Source organism: Corvus moneduloides, chromosome 14 (genome assembly GCF_009650955.1).
Source record: "Corvus moneduloides isolate bCorMon1 chromosome 14, bCorMon1.pri, whole genome shotgun sequence".
In the NCBI taxonomy this organism is placed as follows: domain Eukaryota; kingdom Metazoa; phylum Chordata; class Aves; order Passeriformes; family Corvidae; genus Corvus; species Corvus moneduloides.
The window spans coordinates 16,395,085-16,412,229 of record NC_045489.1 but is presented as its reverse complement, the minus strand read 5'-3'; the positions used below and the strand labels follow the sequence as shown (position 1 = coordinate 16,412,229).

General features: G+C 54.2%; 1 protein-coding gene across 2 annotated transcripts; it reads left to right on the top strand.

Annotated features, from left to right (window-relative positions):
- Positions 1-1,455: 1,455 nt before the first annotated feature.
- Positions 1,456-10,739, top strand: SLC7A3 (solute carrier family 7 member 3). Of its 2 annotated transcripts, none has more exons than XM_032123973.1 (12): positions 1,456-1,543; positions 3,033-3,441; positions 3,602-3,760; positions 3,847-4,021; positions 4,123-4,235; positions 5,095-5,317; positions 5,495-5,634; positions 5,714-5,816; positions 6,100-6,311; positions 6,959-7,125; positions 7,399-7,507; positions 7,614-10,739. In XM_032123973.1, exons 2-12 carry the CDS (start codon positions 3,072-3,074, stop codon positions 7,745-7,747), a joined length of 1,905 nt encoding a protein of 634 aa, XP_031979864.1. In that variant the 5' UTR covers positions 1,456-1,543; positions 3,033-3,071; the 3' UTR covers positions 7,748-10,739. The 2 variants fall into 2 exon arrangements, with proteins under 2 accessions (XP_031979864.1, XP_031979865.1); XM_032123974.1 differs by lacking the exon at positions 1,456-1,543 and adding an exon at positions 1,585-1,921.
- The last annotated feature ends 6,406 nt before the right edge of the window (positions 10,740-17,145 follow it).

Below are 17,145 nucleotides of genomic sequence, written 5' to 3'. Positions count from 1 at the left end.
CCACTGTTTGCCTTCCTGCTGCTCTTGTTGGGACGTGCACTTGGCTTGTTCCGTGCCTCAGCCTGCTCCCAGCCCTTGGCCTGTGCTGCTGGATCAGGGCCCTGAATGATGGGAGTGGAGAGCACTAAGACTGGGAGGTGAGGATGGGACACTGGGAAGACACATATGGTCTGGGAGCTGGAGACATGTTCTGGTGTCCTGGTGCTGCTCTCTTTGGGACACTGCTTCCCAACGCCTGATGTTGCAAGGAGGTTTCTGGTAATAGGCAAATCATGTCATCTGCCCCCTCACTGTTTTGGGTACCCTGTATCTGCTTGTCTGGGACAGGTGACCCTGCTGTGCCTGTGGTGTTGCCTACCCTGTCCGAGAACACCCTTGGCAATGGTGCTGCCCAGCTGGCTCCTTGCCTTACTTACAGCTGACAGCCCTGGAAGGAATAGGAAGTTGAGTAGTAACAGCCATGCTGCCTGCCGCTTGCATCCTGACCTTACTTCTTCGTGGGGTCAGGGAGAGAAGGGGCGTTGCGTAACTGCAGTTCACCGATTCTGGGAAGCGGGGGCAGAGCCTTCGTCACTGCCTGTTAGAAGCATGAGTTGGTGTTTCCATCACCGCATCTCCCCAGCGTGTGCCCCCCTCTGGGGCGGGGGGGGGGGGGTAGCTGCCTAGCGCTCCTGCCTGCTGTGCTTCCCCTCCGCTCCGCAGGCAACCCGAAACCCGAAGATGGTGGCGCCAGAGCAGGGTGTTGCCAGTGATGCCGGCGAGGGGCTGGCTCACCTCGCTGCGAGCTGCCACTTTGAATGGGCCCTCACGACACGCGAGCACTGGATTGCATCAGGCTCGGCCTGCTCAGACACGGGTGCCAGCCTGCGTGCTGGAGACGAGGGTGCTGGCCCCCGCCTCTCTCCTGGCTGCCGAACGGCTCTCTCAAGACCGGCGTTTCCCATGACTTAGGGCTGCCTGTTGCTCCCAGACCTGAGGAGGCTGTAGCGGAGCACACGCAGGTGAGGACAGACTCGCCCTACACGCCCCGGTCTGAGCTCTGCTCGCAGCGCCCGCAGCAGGGCTGGCCTCACCTCCTCGCCTCGCTCGCAGCCGGGGCGGGGCAAGGCCGGGACAGGCTCTGTCCCCATGGCGCATCTGGACTCGGGGGACCCTCAGCCGCCCCCTCCGTGGCCTTTCCGGAGGGAGCAAGGTGTTTGCCGTGTCTCGGAGCTGCCACTCGCAGCAGCCGCAATGCCGGCTGGCCCCGGTGCTAGTGGTTACTCGAATTTACGTTTTCTAAAAACAGCGGCGGAACCCGGCATGGGTGCGGCTGGGAGAGGGCGGGCTCCCTACTCGTCATTTCGCGCTCGTCTGTTCCCGCTCTCCCGCCCCCTGGCCGGGGGCGGTTCTGGATGGAGAGAACGTATATTTCCGGATCCTATAAGCACTACTCCATCACCACGCGAGTCCCTCTCCACGCTCTCGGCGGCGGCGGCGAACAGAACTGAGTTCACCTGAAGGGGGTATCACCGGAGCCAGCCGAGCCCTACCGAGACTGCTGGTGAGTGGTGGTGGGCGCTGCCGCCGGACCGGCAGGGTTTGGCGCAACCGGTGGCGCGGTTGCATCAGCTGCCTCTCGCCAACACGTGGCCGCGACTCCCCGCTCGGCTTGTGCCATAACCCAGGGCATCACCGCACTCCCCGGCGGGACGGCGCCTGGCTGGCGCTCCTCGGGACCGGAGATGCCCCCGCGGGGGCTGGGGTGGTGGTCCCGAGCTAACGGCGTCCGGCGCCTACCCCGGGTCACGGCGGGATCCGATGGCTGCCGGGTTGCCGTGGGCACTGGCGTGGAGCGGGAGAGTCCAGCTGCCGCCAGGCACGCTGCTTCTGGTATTCCGCTGGGGAGCCGGAGTCTGGTAGCGCAGCTAGGCTCGTCCAGGTAGTCGTTGAGGGGGGTGCAAGTGCTGGGGACTTGTTCCCTTGAAACCTGGCCCAGAGGCTGCCTGGGCTGGGGCCACTCCTTGGGGCCAAGGCCGAATGTGACACGTGCTAGCTCGGGAGGAGGTTTATCAAGAAGCAGGATGGTTTGTTGGTTATGGGAAAGCAGCCGGGTTCGTGGCTGCCACTGTGATCCTGATAATCCTGCTTTATGGAAAAGAGTCACAAAGTTATCCTTGTGTATTTATGCTGATCCGTGTAGTGTGGTGTGCTGTCCTGGGCACCTGGATGGAGTGTGCTGCCTTTCCCAATGAAGGGAGAAGCCAGCAGGGAGAGGACACTGGTGGGTGGGTGCTTCAGGGCAGAGGTGCCAGCCACCGCCATGGGCATTGGGAGCCCCTTTCCTTGGAGCTCCTCTGTGCTAGATGCCTGCTTCACAGGTTCCTCATCTTCAGAGCTTTTTGGGGATGGGTGGCTGCTGTGAGCAAGAGGATTAGGGATGTCACACGTTCAGGGTGATTACAGTCTGCAGAGCTTGCAGATTGCTCAGCAAGCACTGTTAGCAGGCAAAGGGTTTGCACCAGGGGTCCGTGCCGTGGTGTTTGTCTGGTTATGCATCCCTATAGAGAAGGTGGTGCAGATACTGAAAGCAAAATAGGACTCTGCATCCAGTGAGTCAGCCTGCTGCAATCCTGTGCCCCAGTGCTGCTGTGCATATCCACGTGTCGGGCTGGAGGGATGTGCATAGCAGTCAAGTTTGGGCTGAAGGGGTTCCAAATTGCCAAGCCTGGGAAACAGTGGGGCAAGCTCTGGGCTCCATGGTTGAGACCACGAAGGGCTTGAGCAATGACCGTTTCCCACCATGGACCAACTGGGTTCATCCCTGGCTCACTGTCCTGGTGCAGAGGCTGTGCAGGCAGGGTATGTGCAGCCCCACAGTGCCTTGGAGGATGCCACAACCACGGTCTCTGGCCAACCGGTGTGGCAGGGGTGTGGTGCTGATGGGTGAGCTGGGAGCAGCCTCGGGTGGGCGTCATTGCCTGCACTTCCCCTTGCAGTGTCAGTCCTGCTGCCTGAAGGACACTGAGCTTCACATTTCTCTTCTCTTGCAGGACTTTTGGCCATCTGAGCTTCACCAAGGAGAGGGCAAGATGTTGGGGGAAAAAATGAGCAGTTTTGGGAAGAAGCTGATCCGCCGGCGCATGGTGGACCTGAGCTCCAATGACACACATTTTGCTCGCTGCCTCACCACATTAGACCTTGTATCCCTTGGTGTGGGCAGCACGCTAGGGGCTGGTGTGTATGTGCTGGCTGGGGAGGTAGCCAAGGAGATGGCTGGTCCCTCAATCATCCTCTGCTTCCTGGTGGCTGCTTTCTCATCGGTACTGGCTGGACTCTGCTATGCAGAGTTTGGGGCCCGTGTCCCCAAGGCCGGCTCTGCTTACCTCTACAGCTACGTTACTGTTGGTGAGATCTGGGCTTTTATAGCCGGCTGGAACCTCATTCTCTCCTATGTCATAGGTATGAGGCCAGGCAGCATGGGGGGTTTCTGGGGGCAGCGTGCAGTGCTGTGGGGGCAGGGTGTGGCATGGGATCAGCAGGGAGGTGGGTGCTCAGGTGCGGGTGGCTGGTGCCAGTCTGCCCTGGGCTTGGACTAATGCACAGATCTGCCATCGACCAGGTACGGCCAGTGTGGCTCGAGCCTGGAGTGCAGCATTTGACAACATCATCGGCAACCACATCTCCACCTTCTTCGCCAACAAGACCACAATGCACCTGCCAGGAGTGCTGGCTGAGCGTCCAGACTTCTTTGCTGTAATCCTGATTTTGCTGCTTACTTGTGAGTGTGCAGGAGGGGCTCTATGGTACCATGGGTGATGCCATGGGAACCTGATGGGTCCCCACTCACCTGTGTTGTCCCCACAGTACTGCTGGCCTTTGGTGTCAGCGAATCTGCCCTCGTGAACAAAATCTTCACGGCGGTGAACCTGTTGGTGCTGAGCTTTGTCATCATTGCTGGCTTCATCAAGGGAGACATCAAGAACTGGCAGCTTTCAGAGAACTGTGTCAACTGCTCACAGTCAGACTCACCAGATGACATGTAAGTAGAGCAACTGTGCCAGGCCAGGGTCTGGCAGAGGGCAGGCATAGGCCCTGCTGTCCCTGCACCCCATGGCAACTGCTCTCCTCCCTTTTTTCCAGGAAAAAAGCTTTTGGCTCTGGTGGGTTTTTCCCCTTTGGACTGGAAGGGACCCTGACTGGTGCTGCCACCTGTTTCTATGCCTTCGTGGGCTTTGACTGCATTGCCACCACAGGTACTGCCTTGGATGAGGGTGGTGTGGGCATTTCCCCTGCACAGCCAGCAGCTGGCTGGGAGCTTATGGGGAGGATGCTCCGTGGTGTGGGAAAACAGCTGTTCTCACCTCTCCCGGGAGGTTTCCCTGTGGAGTCTGTGTCTTCAGCTGGGCCAGACAAAAGGGCTCAGAGCCTGCCCTGCTGCAGGAAAAGTGGCTCATTATACTACATGGTGGGAGTAGGGCTGCACCCTGTCTGCGCAGGCAGCTCCCAGAGCAGCAGGGAGCCTTTTGGCTGCTGAGTCGAGGCTGTGACAGTGGGAATTGCTGGTGCCTCCTAGTTATTTCCCAGCCTCAAGCAGTCTTTTTCTAAATGACTGAGTTCATGCAAAACTGCTGCTTCCTGGAGCACAGGCAGTTCTCTTAATTTCCTCTCATTACCCTAGAAATCTACTTAGTGGGTGGCTGGTACAGGCTGTTCTGCCTGACCTCCCTGCTTTGGCCACCCTGCCCCCAGGGGCTGCCCAGCAGCTTCCTCCTTTTCTGCTGCCAAGCCCCTTGCTGGGAGCGTGGTGCAGCACACCTTTGCAAAGCTGAGGTGCACTGGGGACCTCCATTCAACAAGCTCTGTAGGGAGAGGGAGCTGCCAGTCGGGGGGGAAGGTCTGGCATGGCAAGAGGGGCTGTAAGCCCAGGCAGCTTCATCCCTTCTGCCAGTGCAGCAGCATGGCCAGGAACCCCTCCACTCCCAACAGCCCCTGTTTGCTGCTCCCCAGTCCTGTGCTGCCATGGAAAGTCCCTACTCTGGCTCATCCCCTGGGGGTACTTGCCCTATGCTGTGTGGTGGAGTGGGGCACATGTGGCTTCTTGTGTCTGCACAGGGGAGGAAGCCAGGAACCCACAGCGCTCGATCCCCATTGGCATCATTGCGTCCCTCTTCATCTGCTTTGTGTTTTATTGCGGGGTCTCTGCATCCCTGACTCTCATGGTGCCCTACTTCCTCCTGGACAAGAACAGCCCTCTGCCTGAGGCCTTCAAGGCGGTAGGCTGGGAGCCTGCCCGCTACGCTGTTGCTGTTGGGTCACTCTGTGCCCTCTCCACCAGGTAGGACTGGCTCTATTGCTGGCACTGCTTGGCACAGCACAGGGACCAGCAGCATTCATCCCGGCTGGGCTGGGGATTTGCTCTGTCCAGCTGCTATCCTGCTCCTGGCACAGAGCCGGTCCCTTCCCCTTCTGGGTGGTAGATGTGGACAGCTTGCCTAATCTCTCTCCATGGCAGCTTGCTGGGCTCCATGTTTCCCATGCCCCGAGTGATCCATGCCATGGCAGAGGACGGGCTGCTCTTCAGGTTCCTCTCCCAGATCCACGGTCGCACAAAGACCCCTCTGATAGCCACCATCATCTCAGGGTTCTTTGCAGGTAAAGTTCCTGGCCACTTCCTCACACCCAGCCCTATGGTGGTGTGGAGCTGTGCTCATGCTGTGTGTCCTCATTGCAGCGGTGTTGGCCTTCCTGCTTGACCTGAAGGACCTGGTGGACCTCATGTCAATCGGCACGCTGCTGGCCTACTCCCTGGTGGCGGTGTGCGTGCTCATCCTCCGGTAGGTGACTCCTCGTGTTTGGTGGTGACCAGGGTGGATGTTCCTTATGTCGTCCTGGGGGCTTGTAGCCACAGCTTTTTTCCAGGGGCATGCAGCCTGGGGAAGTGTCAAGCCCTCAAGATAGAGGCTGCTGACCAGAGCCTGTGTGTGTCTCTGGGCATATCTTTGGAGTGGCTGTCGTGGGGTTGCTGCTGGAGCAGCAGAGATATGAGGGTGCTGCCCACTGTTCCCTTGGGCTAGGAAGTTCCTTGGGCTCTGCTGCAAGCTTGTCTTACCTGCTCAGGTACCAGCCCAGACAGCCGAACTCCCCGCAGGCCATGGAAATGCTGGAGCTGAATGGGAACGAGGAGGAGAGAGTGATCATGAACCCGACCATCACTGCTGCCAGTGCCCATCACAAAGAGACGTTTTCCCTGGCGATGCTGTTCAACCCACCTGGGGACACCCCCACTGTGCTCTCAGGGCGCATTGTTTATTTCTGTGTGGCAGTCATTGGTGAGTGAGAGGGAACTGGTGGCTGAGGTCCACTCCTGCCAGGGGCTGGAGTGTTTTGGCACATCTCTGCAGAGTTGGGAAGGGATGGAGAGAATGCCAGGCAGAGGAGAGGAGCCAGGCAGCACAGGTTGCCAGCCGCTGTTGGCAGTGCCAGCAGGCTCTGAATCCTGAACAGGGTGCCAGGTGTGGGGTACAGCTGTGGTTTGGGGTGCATAGGTGTTGTTGGAGGACATGGGTGCTAAGCCAGGGATGTGCAGGTGGCCATGGGAGATCCCTGTGATAAGCCTGACACATGCTGGCCACCAGCAAGGGCAGTCCCCAGCCCCTTGAGAGTGCTTGGGCTCGGCCAGCGAGGTTTGATCTATCAGTGTCTCTGTTGTACAGCCAGAATGGGGTGGCTCAGCCAGGTGTCTGGGTAAGTGTCAGAGCTGGGTCCAAACCCAGCCACGTGCAGGCTCCCTGTAGCTTGCTGGTCTGGGAAGTGCCTCCAGCAAAGCACTTTGTGGAGGCTTTGGGATGGCTGTTAGAGACAGTGGGTGCTGGACCTGACCAAGAGGAGTGGGTGCCTCATCCCAGCTGTTGGTGAGGCTCAGGACCCCAGGGAGGCCATGTGCTGTGCAGCCCCCTGACTACCCCCTCTCTTGCAGCTGCACTGATCACAGTCATCTGCTTGGTCCTGACCCTCAGTACGGCCGCGCTGAAGGATGCCAACGTGGGCTGTGTTGTGGCTCTGGTGCTGCTCCTTGTGGCTCTGCTCATTCTCACCATCATCATTTGGAGGCAGCCGCAGAGCAACGCCCGGTTAAACTTCAAAGTGAGTGCAGCCCCCTGCATCTTGGTGTCTGCACCCCCATGGACTCCGTCAGGACCTGGGCATTGCAGGGTGTGCCAGGGCTTGCTGCCAGGCAGTCACCAGGAAAGCCCAGGGCCCTGCAACCTGTCTCTCTGAGGTGCAATCCCCAGTGTGGAAGTGCCTGGGTGCTCTGGGCTGTGGCAGGGAGGTGGTCCCTCCGCTGGCTGGTAGCATCCTCGAGCCCAGCCTAGTCCCTCAAGGCACAGCTGACACAGCACTTCTTGTCCTTTGCAGGTACCTTTCCTACCACTCCTGCCAATCTTCAGCATCTTTATTAACATCCTGCTGATGGTACAGCTGAGTTCCGGCACCTGGGCGCGGTTTGCCGTCTGTACGGTTGGGGGTAGGTGTCCTGCAGTGGGGAGTGCAGTGCCCACAGGTCTCTCCTGGGGGTCTGTTAGTGCTGACAGCCCACCATTGCACATTTCATTATGGAAACTGTCCTGCAGGTTTTGTTATTTACTTCACCTACGGGATTTGGAACAGTGTGGAAGGGAAAAACGCAGAAGGAGCCTGTGCCGCAGTAGAAAAGCCTCTGCAGCAGCCTGGACTGGACCTCAGCCCTGGGGCTGCTGCAGTGTGAGGGGCTGAGCACCAGCACTCCATGGACCTCTTTGCCACTTCTGTTCAAGATCATGATCCACAGAGTACATGCATCCCCTCTCCTGTAGAGACTGAGTCCCACAGTGAAGTACTAAGGCCTGAACAACAGGCCCTGAGCCAAAGCTGACCTAGGATGAACATTGCGACCAAATGTATGTTTCTACTCATTAACGAGGTATTGTTATATATGTCTATTTATTGGCAAAATGTGTTCACCTTTCCATATCTAGAAACAGGATAAGGCCACATCTGGCCTAATTAGGGGGGTGTAGGATCAAGGACAACTCCCTTGGATCTTCCTTGAGCCCTGGCCAGGCTTTGGGAAAAGTCTAGCAGGAAAATGAAATTAGAAATTATGTCAGCTTGTTTGTTGAGCAGTGTAAAAACTGGGCCCCTGTCAGAGCAAAGTGGGGGAGCCTCGTGGCTGCAAAGGGGGAGGCACTGCAGGAGTTCCCAGTTCCGGGCATGGTTCTCCAGTCCTTGGCTGGGACAGCTTCCCCCCACAGCTGATGCCTCTCGCACTTGGATGATTTATTTTATTGGGGTAAGTGGTGATGTATCTTTCTTAATCACTGTGGGCATTCTCTCCTAGTAATGATTAGCACTGCTCAGCTTATCCCTTTGTAACTCTTTGCTAATGGTTAGGTGCATTGCTTAGCTTATCCTTCCGTGATTCTTTGCAGTTTTACATCATAGTAAATGCCACTGTTCCGTAAGTTGGTGTCTGTGTCTCTGACCCTAGCCACCAGCAAAACAAAATTGGCATTATCAGCTGGGTCAGAACAAACTGTTGCTTTTTAAATCTAAATGTAAGAAATCAGTCCTGTCCAAAATTCCCAGATGGGAAGACCTTCCTTATAGTTCACTGGCCCTCAAGTGGGCTAGGGTTGGAGGACCATGTGAGCAATGGGGAAGTCAATTAAAAGAAGCTGAACTGCTGGATGTATTGAAATGCATCCAAAAATCACATACTGAGAAAGGAAAAGAACTTGTGGGTTTGGAAAGGCCAGGATGGATTTTGTTAACAGTATTTCAAACAAAACACCAACAAAAGGAGCAGTTGTTGAAATGCACTAACATGGTGACAGATGTGTGAGTTGCAGAATCAAATTGTAATGCTAAAGTGCCAAAATAAGCCGCTTGCTGACAAGTTGGACAGTTACCAGACTGTAGCCTTGAAGGCTGCAGTTAGAGTAGCTCAGTGTAAGGAAAGGAGGGGGGCAAGCAAATTACAAGGAAATGCATGGAGTGATTGCAGAGGCAGGTGGATCCCAATAAATGGAATGGAGATAGTTGGGATTCTGTGGATTCTGATGAGATTGGTTCCCCAGATGAATTTGTAGATGTGAGACCAGCATGGAGACGAAAGGTGGGATTAGATGCTAATGGTCAGCAGGTCAGGAGGGATACTCATAAAAGATTATACTCAGCATGAAGTAAATGAAATATTTGAACAGTTTAAGCAAAGATATGGGGAACCCCTCTTGGATGGTGTGCTTGCATGACCAGGGAGCATCAGGGATAACCCTAGACTCAGGGGGCTCTAAGCAGCTTTTAGTTTTGAGCTTGGATTCTTTTGTGCAGGATGCATTTCGGAATAAAATTCATGAGAGTAAATACCCTACAGAAAAGGATTGGCCAGGATCTGAAAGTCAGAGGTAAACTTTGCAATATTGTGTACAATGAGGTGCATGAGAACCTCTTGGGATTTTTTTATTTGTAGATAACGTTACTGAAAATGTAAGTAGTCACTCCAATACTTGTGCCTGTAACTTTATTACAATAACAGGATTTTAGTTATTTATTTTTAGTTTATATTTTTTAAATGAAGTTTTTTAGTTTTTTACCTCCTGTTATATCCTGTCAATTTTTGGAATCTAACTCTACCCTGATTCAAGACTTGCAGCCTACTCCCATTGCTATGAACTGGTAAAGGAGCTGTTACAGCACACGGACCTGAGGCACTTGCTGAAACAAGCACAAGAGAATGGACAAAAGACTTTGATTGTCCATCATGGCATGGCAGAAATACATCATGTGATGGAGCAGGCGAAGAAAGGCAGAGGACACTGATAGGTGGGACAGTCTCTCTGGATGGGTGCCTACAGCTACTGGAATTCTCAACCAAGTGCTTCACCCTGTTGTTATTTTATTGATGCTAATCCTTTTGATTTTTGTTCTAATAATTGCATTGTATGTTAAGGTGTGGGTGATTATGAAACAATTAGCTTACCAACTACCTCCACTGATAGTAGACAATCCATGTGGTGCCAAAGCATGAAATATTCTCAAGCTCTGTTCGGATATTGTGAAGCTTGAGTGACTATGTGGGAAAATGACTGGGAACTCTGTGGACAGGGAACTGGGGGGTACAGTTAGAGGAAACCGAGGAGTTATAACAGTATGGAAATTATAGGGTATGTATGACACTGTTCCTTAAGTTGGTGTCTGTGTCTCTGACCCTACCCACTGGCAAAACAGGTCTACAGAGCTGGCTTCCCTTCCCCTCACACGGAAGTCCCCTGGCTGAATGGGAGCACTGGTGGCCCAGGGTTGATCTCTGCCCTCCTCCAGTCCTGCAGAGGTGCAGTGACACCAGCACAGCCCTCCCACCATGAAAGTTGCTTTTCCTGTGCACAGGAGGCCCCAAGTGATGGTGCAGCTGTACTCCTTCCATCTGTCATGTGGCTGTGTTCACCACCTCCTCCCTGCTTTCCAGGTGTCAGACAGGTACATGGCAGCCATGGCTGGAGCTCTGCAGGAGGGCTCAGTATGACTTGTTCTGGTATTCGTGGCCCTGCCAGCAGACTGGTGCTGCCCTGACCATGCTGTTTGGTGTAAACATCTTGCTCAAGTGTCTCTGAGATGTCCTCAGTGTTGCTATACTTGTGTCCAACCTCATCTGCCTTTCTATAATTTTAAAGCCAGTTTTTAAATCTATTAAATTAAAGGGTTTTTTAAGTGCTTTTTTCTATTGGTCTTGCTGCATCTTGTGTTAATGCCCTGTGGTCCTGGGCCCCAGGGCAGGGCCCTACAGGCCACTGGGCTGGGTGCCAGGCTGGTGCCAGTGCCGAACTGCTTGGTCCCAGCCAGCTGTGCTGGGTGACATCCCTGCCCAAAACGTGCCAGATGGAGCCACCAGTCCTCATGTGTCCCCTGGGACAGTGAGCCTGTGAGCCAGGAGCTGACACAGTGCTTCAAACCAGCTCCAGCCAGTGCTGCTGGTACCTGGGGGCCAGGATAAGCAGTCTGTCATGGTCCTGCCTTGCAGGCCCTGTGCTGAGAGGGATTGTGTCACTAGATCCCAGAGCAGTGGATACAGTAAAGGAAATGATGATAATTTGGAAATGATACCTCCTGGAGGGGCCAGCAATGGCCTGCAGAGGATGCCTGACCAGAAGCTGGGCTGCATCCCTGTGAGAAGATGATGATTGTCCAGATTTTGGTCTGGTCTAAATCAGACTTGACATTATCATCCAAAATAAACTAATTTAAGGCAGATGGGCCCTGCTTGGTTTTGGCATCTCTCACTGTTTATTGGCCGTGGTGCAGGGTCACTGCACGGTCAGCGGCGAGGGACCCTCACCATCAGCTTCTGCTTGGCCCCTGGGCTGGAGCTTTGAGCCCTTCCCCTGGGTTGTGCCTGCAGTGAAAGGGGCTGTGGCTCCTGCTCTGGCCCCAGGCCAGGCACTGACTGGCCCAGTGTCCTGGGCTAGGGTGCCCTGCCAGAGCCTCAGGCTCCAGCCCCTGGGCGCAGGTGACTCCTCAGGTGCTCCCAGCCCTCCTAGTTGGGCTGGTGCCTCTGTGTACCATGCTGGTTACACCACCCCACCGTGTGGGAATGTTCTGGCCAGGGGCAGTGTGTGGGTCCCTGCTGAGCCCTGAGCCTGCAGTTGTCCCCGTACACCCAGTTTTGAGTCCTGTTACCCAAGGCTAGGGGGCAATGGGCTTGTGATACAGCTGCAGCTGTTTTCCCCTGGCTTGGCATTGCTGCAGCCTCCTGTGGCTTTGTTTGTGCCTGTGTCCCCCATACACGTGTGCACATCCATGCCCATGTCTGTTTGTGGGTCTGTTTGTGCCCGTGGGCACATCCGTGCCTCGTTACAGGCCATCCCACTGAGCTCTGCCATCCCATCCCAGGCATCCATTGGGACTGGCAGATCTCTGGACGTGGAGTAGGGTTCTGGAAGCTCTGGACAGCTCCCACCATGGCAGCTCAGCAGGGAAAGCAGCTGTCTGGCAGCCAGCAGTCCATGGTCATGTGGTGGGTTGGGGAGTCAGTGCCACACAGCCGTGGGCACAGCAGCCCTGTTCACCCCCAGGGCCTGGGCCAGGCATCCTGCCCTTGGCTAACAGCCTGTGGAGGCCGCCCCAGCTCTGCACACGCACTCTGGGGGGTCCTTGCCTCCCTCTCCATGCAGGCTAGCAGGGCTGCCAGGGATGGCACCACATCTTCTGCTGGGCAGCACCTCTGCTTTCCCAGGCCGTGCTGGTGTCACTGCACATCTTAGCACATCAGTTGGTGGGTGAACAACACCCAGCCAGAGCCTCAGTGTGTGTTGTCTACACAAACCATCTGCTCCCAGTGCTCTATCCGATAGCAGCCCAGGGCTCCATCCTGCAGAGAGGGGCTGGGAGAAGCATGTTCCTGGTGAAGCCTGTCAGGTGCTGGGGGCTGTAGGGTGGGCTTCCCCTCCTGTGCCAGTTTGGAAGGGGCCGTTTGTGGTTTGAGAAAATCAGCAAAAAGCAGAGCTTGGCTTTGCTGTTGGGAGGCCTGTGATAACCCACCCTTACAGGAAAGGAAGCATCCAGCCCCAACACAGCTGCGTGAGGTTTGCCCTGACAGTTGGGGCATTTCCTCCCAAGGCTTGATTTGTGATTTCCTTGTTGCTATTCCCCCCTGGATTGAAAGGGGAGCTGGAAGGTGAGCAGGCAGGTGGTTGGGATGGCATTACAGTGGAGGCCTGGCTGTGGCCACTGGCTGGTGACAATGTGCTCTGGGGTCATGCCAGGTAGGCAGTGCTGGTGGTTTGGGGTGTTGAGAGTGCAGAGAGTGGGTGACTCTCAGCCTCCCTCCCCATCTGGCTCCACCACATCCCATGGCATTCATAACTTCATATCCAGCTGCTTTTAGGGGACATGGGGCTTCCCTGATGGAGCCTTTGGAGCACCTCTCTGGACACCAGCTCCTTGCCACCTCCAGGGAGGCTGCCAAGAGGCCATGAGTGTGGCCATGCAGGCTGGGGGCAGGATGGAGATGGGGGGCTGTGCTGCTGAGCCTTTGGAGGGAGAGCTGCAGCTGCAGAGCCTGCCCCTGCACTGTTCCCTGGCCAGAACAGGCCCTGGCAAGGGGAGATGTAGCAGCAGATTAAATTTTGATCTGCTTGGAAATTAAAATCAGCTGGCAAGTCTGTTCTGCTCTGTAACGCCAAATACTTCAATGTGAGGAGTTAATGTGCCACCTTCTTCCCTGTAAAACCAGTGAGCACCATCAGATCCCCTTTCCTGCTGGTGGAGCAGAGCTGTGTTGGCCGCTGAGTGGGACAAATCCATCTGCAGGGCCTGAGTCCTGGAATCTAGGGAATCGACTCCAGGCAGATGGAGTCACTGGTGTAACAGAGCGAACTGATACCAGCTCCTGATATTTCTGCAGTAGCACTGGGTTGTGCTGTAAGCCCCCACAGTCCAGAAGAGCTCCAGAAGATCAAAGCTGGTGATGAGTGACATTCTTATCACTCCTGACTCACCTGGCTCCAGGCAGGCCCCAACCCTTCTGTTCTCTGTGGTGAGCTTAAACACACATGACCCAGGAGCTGTGAGGAGCCTGTGTGCATCCAATAATCCTCTTGGCCCTGAGCTGTGGCAGGCAGCCAAGCTCTCTAATCACACAGGCTTAATGTTTGCCTCACTTTGCCTTTGCAGGTCTGGCATGATGACTTGCTGCCAGGTGGTTGCTCTTCTCTTGCTCTCCTGTCTTCCCAGTGCTGCAGCTGCTGCTCTGGTTCCCGCTCTTTTCCCCCAGTCCACACTGCAAGTAGCCAAAGTAGCTCCTGTACCAGTCTGTCCTGGAGCTGACAACATGGTGTGATGATGCCTGCATCCCGTAGGAGGTCACCCTGGTGCCTCAGAGGAGTACCTCTCCTATGAGACAGTTGTATCCCAATGGCACCCACACCCTCACTACGTTGGAAGCAAGCCTGTGAGTGAGTGGAGATGGCAGAGGCAGCACAGGCAGTGCAAGTGGCACATTTATGGTGCAGATGGGTAGTTTTCCATCAGTGTGGCTACCTTCTGGTGAACTACCCCTTCTCTGTCACCATCAGGATGTCCACAGGCTGCACAGGTGTGCAGGTTTCCCTAATTCATACACAATGGATTTCTTTGCTAATCATAGAGTTTATGGCTGTTACATCCCCCTGTCCTCCTTAAGCTTTCCCATTTTCTGCTGTGTTTACCCAGGCAATGATTCCATTTCTAATTCATATTCTCCACATAGGATCTCACACTGATGGACCTTTGCAAGGCTGGACGGATGACTGGTTGTATTTTTCATTCTTAAGTTGATGTCCTGTTCCATTTCACTGCCTCTCAGGGGCAGCCTGCATCACAGGCTGGTCAATGCTGTCATTACTTAAACCCACTGAAGAATAAACATGCAGTTCCTTCCAGACCTGTGACAGTTGTCCGGGCACAGCAACCTGACTTGCAAAACAAACAGGTAGGAGACATTTTGACAAACTAAATCTAACACCCCTCCTACCTCAGTTATCAAGACTTCGGGGTACTGTGAGTGTTAAACTAATTTAACTGCCTGGTCTGCAGATGGGTGTGCAACCGTTTCTATCATCCTGGATGAGATATTGCATGAAAAATCATGACACATTACTGGGCAGGGAGCAGCTGCTATTGTTTACATAATACAAACCACATTTACAGACAGAATTTAACTTGTTCAATGGAATTACCCGTCCCAGCTGAGAGGTTCTTGGGGACAGATCAAAAAGTGTTTACATCTCTTATGGTCTCTTGTTTGGACTTAAGAACAGGCTAGAGCGTGCCAGCCGTGCTCTTCTTAAAATACGAACAAACAAAGGGAAGGGAATACTTGGTTCCTTCCTCTCTGAAGTGGCCACCGAGCATTTGTTATGTTTTATAGGCTACTCCAGTTGTGGGACAGGTGACAGGACAGGGAAAGTTCTCCTAGAACTGCTGATGTGAAGCCAAAGGACTGGTCTGATTCAGAGCAGCTGTATGCTTCATGAGCAACTTGTTTCTGACATCAGCCATGAGCTACTGCATAGCAGGAGAGGAAAAGCCAGCATCAAGACAGAAGTGCAGAGAAACATGGTGAGACTCGTGCACCCTCCTAGTGCCCATCTCTGTGTTTGCAAGTGACAGCAGCTTTAAGACACCAACAGATGTGTCCCCCCCTAGTTTGTGTCATAGAGAAAGTGGTTCTGACACACAAACTCCAATTGGTGTGGCACTCACTGGAGTGAGTTGGAGTGAGCTGACCTTGGCTGGATACCAGGTGCCCACCAAACCACTCATGTCACTCTCCTCTTCAGGGGTATCCCTACTATAGCAGGGTGCTTGGAACTAGCTGGTCTTTAAGGTCCCTTCCAACCCAACCACTCTGTGATTCTGTGATTCGTCCAGGTTACTCAATGGTGAGGATTCACAAGCTAACAATAACCTGGAAAATGCACTTTCTGCAAAGCCTAGGAAAGCTAGTGTCTCCTTCTAGTTAGCTGATGGAGGTATAGTTGGTATCTTAATCACATCCATAGGCACATGTTGAGATCCATCTTATTTTGTCCCCAAGAACTGAACAGCTGTTGGGCTTCCCTATCTTCCTGCTGACTTTGGGCCCTGTTATCCCAGCATCGGAGCAGCCAGTCAGGATTCCACATACCTGTAATCTTTCCACATCTCTAAATTCTGATGAGGTCAGACTGGGTGGTTTCCGCTTCTTGTCTGAATTCCCTCACTCCTTCCTGCATTTTCTTTTCTGAAGGACCAGCTTCTTGATTGAACCCTTCTTCTCCCTCCTCCCTTAATAATTGATGATATAGACCCACTGACTTCCATGTCCACTGGGTTGTTTTCACACCTGGGGCAATTGTAGTTGTTGTTTGGGTTCCTATCTCTACTATCCCCCCATATGGAGTTTGTCCCCAGTTTCAGTCAAGTTATTCTCAGAGGTGGCTTGGGTCCCTGACTTAACTACAGCTCTCTGGCAGCCCTGAATTGTGGCTCAGCAGGCACATGCCAAGCCCCAGTACAGTGCCAGAAGCTGCTGGTTTTCACTGGGGTAGGCACCCTCTGTCAGTTGGCACGTCTGTTTGCCAGCGTTACTTGCCTGTTCAGGTGTAGACCCAGGCCATGGGAGGTGATAACCAGCCCAGGCACTTGCCCAAATCCTACCACATACTCTGCCACCCACGGACCAGCCGCCTCAGGGCACATTTCAGTGCTGACTCGCCCAAAAATTGTCTTCTCCTACACCAGGATGACACCAGATTACAAAGACCCCATAATATGCCAACAGTGTTAATTAGCAGTATTAAACAGCTCACGTAAGAGTGAGCAGGAACAATAAAGCCACCCACACCAGGTGGGAGTGGGAAATGAGACCCTCTCCACAAGGCAGCTCCCCCAGCAGAGCAAGGCCAGCAGTGCCAGGGCAAAGCACAGAGCCATGGTTTGTACCAGCATGTTCCCAAAGCCCAGCAAAGAGCAAAGCAATGCAGCCAACAAACTTGGACCTGACAGGAGCTGCCTGCTTAGTAACTACTATGGCTAAAGCACACAGAACTGCCACTGTCTCACACCCCACGCTGGGCACCGAACAGGACTGTGGTGGGCTGACCCTGCCTGGACACAGGTACCCACCAAGCTGCTCTCTCACTCCCCTCCTCAGTGGGAGGGGCCAGGCAGAAAGGAAGATGGGAACGGAATGTGTGGGCCAAGATAAAGACAGTTTAATAAAGCAAAAGCAAGGCTGCATGCGGAAGCAAAGGAAAACTAAATATTTATTCTCTACTTCCGACCACCAGGAGATGCCTGGCCATCTCCTGGGAAGCAGGACTTCAGTACACGGAGCAGCTGCTCCAGAAGATAGATGTTGTAATAAGGAATGCCCCCCATCTCCTTTCTCTTAGCTATTTTTGCTGAGCAGATGCCATATGGTCTGGAATATCCCAAGATCTTGTCCCCGCCCCAGTCTGCTGGTGAGGTGGGAACGTTAGAGACAGCCGTGAAGATGTGGGAACATTGTTCAGCAATAGCCAAAACACTGGTGTGTTATCAACACCTTCCTAGCTACCAATACAAAACACAGCTCTATGAGGGCTGCTAGGGATAAAATTACTTTCA

Bases quoted from the DNA above. Each gene is read 5' to 3' on its own strand.
- SLC7A3 (XM_032123973.1), top strand. From the start codon at position 3,072: ATGTTGGGGGAAAAAATGAGCAGTTTTGGGAAGAAGCTGATCCGCCGG. The intron at 5,817-6,099 runs GTAGGTGACTCC...TTACCTGCTCAG, and splicing joins GTGTGCGTGCTCATCCTCCG to GTACCAGCCCAGACAGCCGA. The intron at 7,508-7,613 runs GTAGGTGTCCTG...ACTGTCCTGCAG, and splicing joins TGCCGTCTGTACGGTTGGGG to GTTTTGTTATTTACTTCACC.